The sequence below is a fragment of the Psittacula echo genome (assembly GCF_963264785.1).
Source record: "Psittacula echo genome assembly, chromosome: 3".
NCBI lineage: Eukaryota > Metazoa > Chordata > Aves > Psittaciformes > Psittacidae > Psittacula > Psittacula echo.
In genome coordinates this window covers 29,140,055-29,152,425 of record NC_137736.1, presented here as the reverse complement: position 1 = coordinate 29,152,425, position 12,371 = coordinate 29,140,055, and the positions used below count along the sequence as shown (strand labels likewise).

The 12,371-nt window shown below is 41.7% G+C and overlaps 1 protein-coding gene across 4 annotated transcripts in view; it reads left to right on the top strand.

The window, feature by feature from the left end:
• TIAM1 (TIAM Rac1 associated GEF 1) overlaps positions 1 to 12,371 on the top strand; it is a gene marked incomplete at its 5' end in the record, with an annotated part of 84,715 nt that overhangs the window by 61,231 nt on the left and 11,113 nt on the right. For 3 of the 4 annotated variants that reach the window (XM_080613087.1, XM_080613086.1, XM_080613085.1), the window contains 6 exons: positions 6,580 to 6,759; positions 7,197 to 7,265; positions 7,603 to 7,728; positions 9,369 to 9,477; positions 11,684 to 11,863; positions 11,975 to 12,093. In XM_080613087.1, the coding sequence (XP_080469213.1) occupies positions 6,580 to 6,759; positions 7,197 to 7,265; positions 7,603 to 7,728; positions 9,369 to 9,477; positions 11,684 to 11,863; positions 11,975 to 12,093 (783 nt within the window). The remainder of the gene's footprint in view (positions 1 to 6,579; positions 6,760 to 7,196; positions 7,266 to 7,602; positions 7,729 to 9,368; positions 9,478 to 11,683; positions 11,864 to 11,974; positions 12,094 to 12,371) is intronic. The other variant, XM_080613088.1, reaches the window with a different exon arrangement.

The following is a 12,371-nucleotide window of genomic DNA, read 5'->3' as shown; positions in this document are numbered from 1 at the left end:
ATCTCACTACGATGGTGGAGTCCAGGGAAGGCTTTATCTTCTGCCCTTCTTGGCAAAAACAGGATAGGAGAGGAAATCCATTTTAACTACATTGGATCCTCCCAGCTAAAAGCAGAGTTCCCCTTCTTTCAGCGCAGATGCAGCATTAGCAGCTGAAGATCCAAAAATAGCGTTTGGGTTGTCTTCTGCCTTGTGATAGCATGATCCTGCGGCAGGGCTTAATCCTGCAAACGCTACCGCTCCGTGCTGTGGTGCTGGCGGACTGCTCCTGCCCACAGAGCACTGCAGAAGAGGAAAGCTCTGAGCTTCTGTGAGGAAACTTCCCGGCTCTCCAACCAGCAAAGCGATCCTAGGGGAGAGTAAATAATTCATGGGAAAAGGAGAGGAATGCAGCACTGCAGGTCTCTTTCATCTGCTCCTGTAGCACAGGCTGGGTAGGCTTTTTGTGAAGGTAAGCTCTGTGAAATCCTACCAGAAGCTGGGCTTGGGTCCCTTCTGACTTACCTGTAGCTTTCCCATGTAAGTGATAGGTGGATGTATAACACAGGAGTTACTCGAACATATCTTCTTTTCTCCTCTTCCCCCCTCCTAGCTGTCTATTTCCCTTCCCCCAGCCCAGCATGTGTGCACGTGGGTGTGTATTTCCTTAGTAGGGGTGTATTTGTTTCTTAATCTGCAGAAGTCTCCAAGCTGTGGGTGGTGGTGAAGGATTTGGAGGATACACCAGTAGCTCTGAGGATTCCTCCTTTTTCTGGAAGTCTTATTTTCTGTATATCCTAAAGACCTGATCACATAGAACTTACTCATCCGTCACTATTGTCAAAGTAATTATTATATATATGTGTGTGTGAAAAAACAAGCAAAAATGAGATGTCTATAAACTAATCTGATAAAACGCTAGAAAGCCATTTCCAAGGTGAGTTGAGATGTCGGCAGTGCAGTGGTGTGGGATAGCTGTTGTTCCATGGATTCACTCCTTATCTAATTTCATGATACTTTCCCTGCGTCAGCCAGCCTTCCCAGGTATGGTATCTCTTTGGTTGAAATCTGTGTGATCAGTAGCAAGCAGGTATGCTTTTTGGATGCAACTGTTTTCCTTTAAGCCATACAACTGGCAGTGGCCTGACTTGTGTTCCCAGTTGCTTCAGCTCTGGGGTGGGCTTCTGACTTTCTCTCCTCATTTCCTGTGGGAGCCAAGATGAGGATAGACCTAGGAAGAAGAGTAGGGGAAATTTGGCCTCTATGCCACCTCTTCAGGCTTATTTTCATCTAGCATGTGAATTCAAGTTTCAAGCTGTTTATGACATCTGGATGGTATCCCTCTGTCAGTCTCCAGTTCAACAGAATATTGGGAACATTTCGTAGCAGAGTCATTTCTTAAGTGGTTACTTGCCTCTGTGGTGATCTGACTGTTTTGGCCATTTACATATTGTAGAATAAATTGAGGTTCAAAGGAGGTACCCTGAAAACTGAGTATATGTGTAAGCTCTTAATGTTGCAGGTTACTGAAGGCTAAAACAGGCGTTGTCTTGCATCTCAAGATCAGTCTTTGTGCATATTTTTTCCTGTAATGGTCCTTTGAATTTAACTGAGGATGTGTTTAAAAACTGTCATCAGTTAAAATACTGCAGGACACTCATTTCTCCCTGTTTCTAATTAAAGACATCTGCTTCTTGCATTGAAAACAAATTACCTCGCAGCACTTGTGGCTGGGGGAGCGTTCTGTAATGGGCTGCGTGTGTACATGCTTATAATATTTGGAGGTCTTTTTTTATTCAGAGAAAATAGGTCATCTTCTCTCTGCAGCATTATTCAAGACCAGAATTAAGTCTCAAAACCTTCAACGTGTTGCAATAGATGCGAAAGGATTAAAACAGGGATTTGAGGGCTGTGTTCTCCAGTAGCGTAACTGGCTTTTTTAAGTTCTTTCAGTTCTTCACCTCTGTCTCTTCAGATGTTTAATATTCTACAGCAGTGCCATTTGTAGCCAATCGGCTCATGCTCAGCCACAGGCAACAAACATTTATATTCCCAGGCTGCCTTCACCTCTGCTTTGCTGCATTTCAGCCTCTCTGCTGAAGTTTTGCTCTTAATGAGCCTATGACAAGCGGCGTTGAGTTCTCAGCTTCGACCAGTAGCCGGCTCGTAATTCCAGCTGATGTGGTGAGCTAACGAAGCCAGCAGCAAATGACACAGGCGGAAAAGCTTTGCTCAGAGAAATGTTGTCACTGCCTTTCCTTATTAAAATGCAGCCATCTTCTGTGTTGTGTGCCAAATAAGCAGCACAGAGTATCTGTCTGGAGTGGGGAAGCCTTTCGGATCAGCTGAATATGTGGAGAACTGGGATTTTGCTCCTAGATGAGTGATAGCTCTGGCAATACTGCCCTTGCAGCGATGTCGGCTCTTTGGAGAGTTAACCGTAAACTCAAGACTGAAAGCGCTGGGAAAGCCGGTGACTCTCTGTACCGTATGCTGTATTTGGTGAGCAGAACTCCTGTGCAACACGACTAGTCTAAGTAATTAGCAGTTAAATGAATTTTCATGTTTTAATTTTCAGGATATAAATTCGAGGCTGAGGTGTACGTACCCTATAGAGGCTTTTTGTTATTGTGGAATGTCATTAGCAGTCCTGACAACGCATGAAAGGATGCAATTTGTCTGAGTTTTGTTTGGGAGATCAATACCGCTTAGAGTTTGTTATCCGTGGCAGAACAGAGGTGCTGCATGCCATTCAAGGGGGCAGTCTGCCTGATGTCTTTACACAGTAAGCGCAAGAGAAAATGGCACTTGGCTTTCAAAGCTATAGGGCAGGCAGCCAAAACTCCCTACTTTGGGGAGCACCAACATGCTTGATGAGTTTAAGGACTTGTTCCTCCTGCATGGGGAGGATGTGAGTTTAGCTTCTCAGCTGAGCCTCCTGCAGAGGAGGGGTTAATGTACTTGCAAAATAAACTTAGCTTTACAGCCCTGTTGTGCCAGCTCTCCATCTTATTTTAAGGTTGCTAGTTGGAATTGCTTGCAGAATTGTGCCTAAAGTGTGATGCGGTAATTCTCCTAAAGAAATCCTGGTTCAGTGATGCCATTGTCACAGCTGCCAAACAGATCTGGTACTGGGGAGATAAAAGGATCTGTTTCTGTTCCAGACCTTTCCTACTCTTTTTGCTTTCTCTAGAAAAACAGGGGCTTAGAGGCTTTTGTCAATACTGTGTGAGAGTTTTCATCAAAATAGCAGTATTCTGACCCTCCCTTGCAATATATCCATCCGCTTTCTGTCTAGAAATTGATTTTTTTGTTAAGGTAAAGATAAGGCAGACAGGATGAGGCTCAGGAATTAAACAAGACAATTGTCACAGCTGGAGTCATGGGCTTCGCTCAAAGAGAGAAACAAAACAAATTGACACAAAATAGTAAGTTAACAAAGTGCAACAGTAAATGCACCTGGTTTAACAAGATTTGATAGCAAGGTACACTTGATTATTTACTGCATAGAGCTCTGGGTCAGGCAAAACAGTCTGGGAGAACCTCCCCTTGAGTGATGAGGTTCAGAAAGGACCCTCTTGCTTTCTGAACTCCTCAGAGAGGAGACTAGGTGCAGCTAGATCTGGAGTTAGTCCCAGACTTGGTCAATGGTTTATGTCTAAAAAATTATATATGTGCAATCAATCTTCTATGCCACTTAGCCACAATGTCAAAATTTAACATGCTATTAATTACTTACTGAGAATCTGTTGCAGCAAGGAATCTCTCAACCTCAGGGAGTAACCCTGAGAGGTGTCCTTAGTCAAGGGGATATCCTGGCTTTCAGCCTGCTGCCATACAGGAAAGCTCAATGGGTCCTGGGCTATCCACTATTTATAGAGTAAAGTGATTGACTTATAGTCATATTTGCATACCAGCAAGACGTCTGGGTTACCGTTCCAGACAGCCCTTGGCTACTGTGTTGCCATCTATCCCCCCAACAGCCAGAGTAAGCAGCATGCAGCCATCACAGCCCCCCTGGTTGTTATGGCTTAAGTCAGGGATGGACAGGCACACAGCCACAACAGTTTGTTCAATGAACAAGCAAGAGAACTGTTTGTGTACACTGCTGTGCTGGAGGCTTTTTGTCTGTCCCAATAGTGTCAGGTGAGTGCAACTTGGGAAATAACAAAAAGATGTGAGGCCGGGCAGTGGCAAGGCAGAGCTTTGTTGCTGCTGGCTGGAGCTGGGCATGGCCGAAGTCAAGGAGTGCTTTATTAAGTGTGCAGAAGTGGAGATAAGGCCTTTAAAAGTCTTATCCACTTCCTTTTTGGCATATTCCTTCTGGAGCAGACTGCGTGCCTGTATGACAGTTATTCAATTTTCAACTATTTGTTAGTGTTTAGCTGGTGTTCCATGGTGTAAGTGGATTTTCAGTCTCTCTTTCTGGGTGACCCATCTTTCCCTGCAGTTGAAGGGAAACTTACTGCAAGTGCATGCACAGTATGGTGAGCTGTCTGCAAAGTATCAAGCATGAACTGCTTAGAATACTTAGTTTATTTTTGGACTTTGATTCCATGCTGTGTTTTATATGAATAAAATTAGTTATAATGTATATTGGCTCTTGAAACAAAATGCAACTAGATAAGTCTTCCTCAAATATGATTTTACAAAATAGTCGTAACAAAGCTAAGCATTTCTCGGCTTGCATATCCTGAGTCTCTGCAGGTTCAGATTAACATATATTAATTGTCAGCTCTTTATCCCTTTCCAGCAGAGCAGGTAACTTAGGCAGGGTGGGGGGTTTTGCCTATGCAGAAGTCATGCTTTAACCTACTGAGCTTTGTGGATTTGGAGCTGTTGGGATCAAAATCACACCTGTTGAAATCTAATGTAGGCTTAACTTAAAAGTTCGGGTATGGCTTATACTTAAGAGTACTGTGAGTACAGGCGAAATCTTGATGAGAAATAAAGGAATTACTTGGAGTAATAAATCTGAGCCCTCAGTGGCACGTGTCATTACCAGAAGCTGAGCAAGTTGGAAATAGGCTGGTTAAAATCGCTGCTTCTTCCTGCCCTCAATTTACAAAAATTTCTTTCTTCCTCATCAGAGTTAAACCTCAGATACTGAGGATTAATATTTTTCCTATAATAAACAGTGTCCAAGAGGCATTTTTGTATAAAGTCAGTCACAATTAGTTTGTTACTTACACTTGTGTCCTCAGGAAAATTATCCTTTTCATGATAAGCATCTTTACTAATATGCCTTGCAGTGGTACTCTCTGATGAGCATTTACAACCGTTAAGATACCTTTAAGGAAAGCAACTGCATTATGTCAGGAAATCCTTTACTTGTCACGAGCATGGTTAATGCTCCTCTTGGGCTTCATGGCATTGTAGGTGCACTGAGAAGGACAGATGGCTTTGTGTGAGCAGACTGTGCTGCTTAAAAAATGCAGAGATTTTTTGCAGCACTGGGTCTTCACGAAGGTGTAGGGTAGTGCAGGTTCTGGCTGAGGTTGTTGCTACCAGCTGAAGGGTGGGAGTGATCTCCCAAGGGTCAGGGCTCTGCCTCCCAACTGCGAGGTGATGATGCATTTTTTGCGTTGTTTTGGTTGTTATCTCTTTGCACATTCTCTGTTTGAACAGGCTAATTTTGAATCAGTTATTTTAGTATGAATTTGTAGGCTATGGAGGCAGTGCTGGGAAGTCACTAAATCTGGATTATGATACCATGGCAGCATGAGACACAGAAGGTTAGAGAGGTGTGATGAAGTGCAACAGCACTTTTCCCTCCCGTGCCCCCTCCAGGTCTCTGGGAGAGATGGAGACAAGGACAGCTGCTGCTTTGGCAACCCTGGAAGCCTGGGGCTGTTGTCACTGGCGCCAGAGGCTATACCTGCTCCAAACTTTTCAGCATAACAAAAGGCGCTAGACTGTGATCGAACACCAGGAGGTGAAGAGGGGATAACTGTATATATAGACACCTGATGAAACATTAAAGAAACCACCTAGATGTAACAGCTCTGAAAAACCTGACTTATTCACCCTGCAAAGCTTTTTTCCAGACACAGAACGGATACACAGTTAGTTTCCCAAAGAGCTTGTGTTTGAAGCCCTGAGAGGCTTTGGTTCCCCAGATGGTTCTGCTTCCCCGAAAAGCAGCTTAAACAGTTTCTGTCTCCTTGTTGTCTCCTTGTTTGTGTTGACACAGGACTTTTGCAAAGTAAATTAGGGAACTGGCAGAGGGCTGGGATGTGTGTTTTATTTGCACAGTCGTTTTTGGTTTCATTCTTGAGCCTTGTTTGTTTTTCAATCTTAAGTGCTGGACAGCTTATTTTAATTAAAGTTCATGCTTATCTGAAACCAGGAATGTTAGTGAACAGCACTTCAATTGACTTGAATTGTGCAACTCTTCCCACCACCCCCTTCCTGAGTCCCCAGTCACTGAGAGGTAGGATAGACAGATATATGAAATGATGTGTGTACTTCTGGACTTTGGCACATGCTGAAAAGCCCCAGCCTGCAACTGCTTAACTGCAAAGGCTTCTCAGCTGCATCGTTCCTATAGGTCTTACTTAAAATATTACTGCTGGTCTTTCCTCTTCCTTCTTTTTAAAGAGTACAGAGCAGGTCGCTGCTTTCTGTCGCAGTCTGCATGAAATGAACCCTTCTGATTCAAGTGCTCATCCTCAGGAATTTACAGGACCCCAGCTGGCCACCATGAGACAACTCACAGATGCAGATAAACTGCGAAAGGTTATCTGTGAACTTCTCGAGACAGAGCGCACCTATGTCAAAGTAAGGGATCTCAGTGTGTTGTTTTCAGCCTACTTTCTCCTTCTGGAAAATTTTGTTAATTTCTTCTCTAATACTTCAAATTATGTTTCATGCATGTATCTCTTAATTAACTTACTATTCTAGGGACAGATAGTAGAATTAAATGTAATTTAAACATCTGAAAAAGTAGGCTTTCCAGATTCTTAATGCTGTCATTTTGAAATTACTTAGGTGGTGTTGAAAGGAACACTGCTCAGTGAGATCCAGTGTTGATTTTCTAAATAAAACCATGTAAAAGTTTCCTTTTACTACCTTAAATTCTGTGAAATCTGATTATTTTGTCTTATGTGTGTAGGGGAAAAATTCATAGACTAGGTAAATGGTGGTCTTTGCTACTTTAGTAAATATTCAAAGGCAGTTTGGTGTACCAACATGGGAGTCTTTTCCTGATTTTTTAGGACTTAAATTGTCTAATGGAGAGATACCTGAAGCCTCTACAAAAAGAAACGTTCCTCACACCAGATGAGGTATGTTAATACCTGTTGTTTATCTTTCTGCTAGATAGCTTATGCACACCCCTCTGCTTCACCCACCCCCCATCTTGCCTTGCTTGTCTGAGCAAGGGCTATCGAGACATTTTGAATTCTATTTCTTTTAAGATGCTAGATTGAGCAGAATATAAAAGTACTGCTCAGTAATGTACAGTCTGTAGGGTTATGTTGTTTGGTTTTTTTTTACACTGATATCACACTGATCATACAATTGGACTGAGAATTACCAAAGATCTAGAAAATGTGATTTAGCTGCAAAGTGATACTTTCAGCATCTTGCTTTTTGGTTTGTTTGTTTGTTTTTCCTTACTAGCTGGACGTTCTCTTTGGGAATCTGACTGAAATGGTAGCATTCCAGGTAGAGTTCTTGAAAACTCTTGAAGATGGAGTAAGGCTGGTTCCAGACCTGGAAAAGCTTGAAAAAGTTGAGCAATTTAAGGTAATCTCTTTGTTTACATTCCAAGTAGTCCTTTAACAGTCTTCATGTTACTTGCCTGACTGCTGTCACTGTTAATGTAAAAACCTACATCTACTTACTCAGGAATAATTTTTAGCAAATACTGGAGCTGTTTGGAAAACATACTGCTACAACTGTAGTTTATGCTACATTTAGCCATGTAGAGCACTGGAAATCAGCAACACCATGTGCTTTTAGATGCTATTCTTGCCCTTCTGCCAGATTTCATGTCTCAGGCCATTAGGAAAAGCTAAAACTGGGAAGTTCCATGAAATATTTCTTCTGACAAGTCTAATGTAGTAGTTCAGAAGCCCACTAGAACTGCAAATCGAATTCTGTATTTGGGCTTTTGATGTATAGCAGAAATGTATGGCAGATAGTTTCAACTATCAGCAGTTGTGCATCAAACGTAGAAATGTAAACCAAAGATATATAAACTTCATTTAAAAAAGTGTGAAAACAGAGATTTTGGTTTATTTCTACTGTAGTCATGTACTGGATTTATGGCAAGTAGCTAATACAATGTTTGTCTTTGGGGAATTTTACTCTTTCTTTGAGCACTCACCTTGGTAGAGGACAGGATGACTTGATGCATAATAATAATTCCACTAGGATTGCTCTTCAGCTAATACAGAGCTCTGGAAGAACTACTGAAAGAATTTGCCTCTTTGTGCATGTCTGGCTTTGCCATCAGGTGCTTATTTAAAAATAAGCAGCAGTCATGAATGCTGCCCTCGCGTAACTAGAACACAGCCTTTGTTTTTCAGGAAATGTGCCCTTAATGGAGAGCACAGAGACACTTTTTTAGTGGATGAAGCCTCTGTGACCACTGAGTGCTCTGAGCTTTGAGAGGGGAGTGCGGAAGATGCCGCCTCTTTATGGAGAGAACTCTAAGTGCTGCTGCTTCCACCTCTTTCTATAAGAAGTGCATCAGCTTCATTTTGAGTTCTGTCCTGTGGGTGTTGTCTCAAAGCATTGGGCAAAATGGGATTTCAGGGCTTCATTGTTTCAGTTCTGCAGTTTGCTTGCCTCTGCTGACTTCAGGCAAGCTGCGTATGTGTTGTCTCACTCCCCCTGCTCCATGTTGTCTTGTTACTAAGTGGGCAGGAGAGCAAATGCTTGACTGTGGCATAGACATCTTAGAGAAAGATTGTGTTTGGCCCTTAACATAAACTTATTTTCAAAAGAATAAGACCTTGGTGTGTTTTTACAGAGGGTAATAGTCTTGCATGCAGCTTCTTAGTGTCTATCCATTACAAAGTTGGATACATCCAGTCCTTTCTGTGGTTTCTGGTCATTACTTAAATCAATAAAGTTTTGAGGTCAAGCATTTAAATGCAGTTCTGGAGCTGTGATCCTAGTTCCCTCTGGAGTCAGTGGTATCTCTAGATTGATCTAACTGGAACTGGGCTAATGATGTTAATCATGTAGCCTGAATCCAGAGGCCAAGGCTAGGCCTGTTTCTTGCTAGATAGTGTGAAAACACTCTAAAAATGCAGTGTCCTGTCACTCAGAAGACCTGGTAGAAGGGAAGATAACTAACTGGCTTTCATATGCTTTTTTTTTTTTCCTAATGCCTTTTTTGTTGTTTTGTTGTTTGTTTGGTTTTTTTAAAATCCTAGAAAGTGTTGTTTTCCTTGGGTGGATCCTTTCTTTACTATGCTGACCGGTTCAAGCTGTACAGTGCCTTCTGTGCCAGCCACACGAAAGTCCCCAAAGTACTGGTGAAAGGTAAGAACCATGTGCTGAACAGACAGACCTGGGCATACAGAGAGAGAGATGTGGCAGCAACTTGTTGGTTTAGGCTGGTGCAGGTTGTTCTTGTGGATGATGAGAGGTGTCTACTGTACCCCCAAACCATGCAACTTGCAAGGGTGAGTTGTGGTGGAGGAATGGCAGCACACATGCGCCTGGTTGCTTTCCAAGAGCCTTCACAGTAAGGAAGAGCATTTGGCCTCAGAAGCTGCAGAGAGCTCTGTGCCGTGGGTGTTCTTGGACCACCATCGATGTAATGGTACCCAGGTGGCTCATAACAAGAGGTCATTAACCTCACGTGTAGGGTCGTGTCCCCCCCTCCCCCCCCAGTTATTTTATTCTCCCCTGACATGTTTAGTTTCTTTTCAGTCATGTGGGAAGTGGAAAGCTTTCATAAATGAGCAATGTGGTGTGTGCTAAAGGATCTCTATGTACTTTGGAACCAGTAGTGGTGACGCTTGTAAAGACCTCTGGATCCTCCTACAGTTTGTGCTGTGAATCCCACTGAAGCTCTGGCTGATGTGGTTGAATGCTGATACCCACTAGGAAAGATCAGCCTGGGAGAATGTTTTATGGGAGCTGTCTAAATATATTAACTTCAGTATGCTCTGTCTCCCCTCTATTCTTCCTCTCACCTTTGTTCCAATTTGGCTAAGAAATTTCTATGTCCTAGCAGAGCTTGGCTTGCTGAGATGAAGATAAATGAACTGTGGTCTGGCTTATAAATGCTCATGAGCCTCCTTGCCTTGGAGTAATGCTTTTTCCCCTGTGAAAGTTAATCTCTTGGAGTTAGCAGTGCTTCATGCAATTCATTTTTGGCCAAGACATTAAATAAACAAATGGTTCCAGTTGTAGAGGCAATGTCATTAGGGAGGAGCTCCTATTTTTTCAAAGAACATCTGGATGCCTGACAATCAGAAGTTTTGGTGTTTGTTTTAGTTTCTTGGTTGGTTTGGTTTTGTTCAGGTTTTGTTTGTTTGTTTGTTTTGTTTTTTGTTTTTTTTTTTCTGTGAACATTTTTTTTGTTTTGGTCATTTCTACTTATAAATTCTTATTTACCATTCTGCAAAGAATACTTGGCAGCTCTGTCGAATGCATGAATAAATGATTTGTTGCTAGTCACATCCATGCTTTCTTTTGGCATTATTTTGTTAGACCTTAATGTTAACACTGTAGACTAGGTAGATAAGGTTGGTTTGCTTTGTTTTTTCATTGCTAACTGTATTTACAAATGAGAAATGGTTGTATTTGAATTATGGCACAAACAGAACTCGACATTTTATTCCAGTGATAAATTTGGATAAGCCTGGGAGTGTATTTCAAGTGTAATTTGGTGTCCTCAGAAGATGTGCAGGTGGCTTTTGAATTTGAAACTGAAGTTGCTTTATTGAAATCAGGTGACTGTCTGCAAAAAACCCACCCAACCTTGGTAGAGAACATGGCCCTAATAAAAGCAATTGTGTGGAAATATTCCTGCAATGAATAACTTTAATGTCTAAAAAAAAAAAGCCACCTTCTCCATATCTCTTGCTATTGTTCAAGTTTATGCTCCAGTGGAGGGAGCAACAAAGAATATGGTACTTTCATAAATTCAGTAGCAGTCACATAGAAAAGATGATAGCAATCAGGTGTCCAGTCTTCCTGTGCTCCAAAATATGGTGTACTATCAGATGTTCGCTCCCTGCTGCCTCCATACTAGCTCTTGATTTTTGTTGTTCAGTACTGCATTTTAAGGTTTAATGAGATAACGATAACCAAACTCGCCAATATTACAGGCATACCTGTCAGGCCAGACTCATGAGTATTGATTTCTTAAAAATATCCAATTTGAGCCTTTTCTTAAAGGAAACAGATGATTAAAACAATTCATGCTACTCTAAAATAGTTGCAAGGTCAACTCAGTTTTCACTATCCACAGATATACTGTGGATAGTGAAAATAAAAACTATATGTATTGATACAGTAGGTGGGTGCTTGCTGTTAAATCATAAATAGCACATCTGTGGCAAAGTTTCAGTAACTTAAAACCCGAAATGCATAAATCCAATACTGTAGACTTGATAAATCTGCACTTACTTGCAAAATGTTTCTGTATATATGAATTTAAAGCTGGAAAAGTCACTTTATCAGAGCAGCTTTTACAGTTTTTGATTTATCCAATTGCTTCATGTTAATCTTCCAGCCAAGACAGACACTGCTTTCAAGGCATTTCTGGATGCTCAGAATCCTCGACGACAGCACTCCTCCACACTGGAGTCTTACCTCATCAAACCCATCCAGCGGATACTGAAATACCCTCTCCTGCTGAAGGAGCTCTTTGCTCTGACTGATGTAGACAGTGAAGAGCATTATCACCTTGATGGTAGGCAGCTAGCCTAAGTTGCTTTTCCCTGTTTTATCTCTGATCTGTAGCCCTACTCCTCCTTATTCCTCTCAGAGGCTTAAAAATACTTTTTTTCCCTCTTTCTTCTAGTGGCCATAAAAACAATGAACAAAGTTGCCAGCCACATTAATGAAATGCAAAAAATCCATGAAGAATATGGGGCAGTGTTTGACCAACTCATAGCAGAGCAAACAGGGGAGAAAAAAGAGGTAATATGATGAAATTTAAGAGACAAAGGCTGTTATTTTGGTGCCTGTAGCATGAATGTTAAGTTGTATCAAGTATTTACCTTTCTTGTTGTGTCATTTAAGTGGATCCTGGTGTAAAAGGGTAAATCCCAATCCAATTCAAAAACTGGTTTTCCATGTATGATTCAGCAAGTGGGACCAATCTAAAGAAGCAGTGGGTTAATTCACCAACATGAATTAAGCAATGTTGTGCTTGAGTCAAAATCACATCATAACCTGCAGCTCACTATGATGATGTC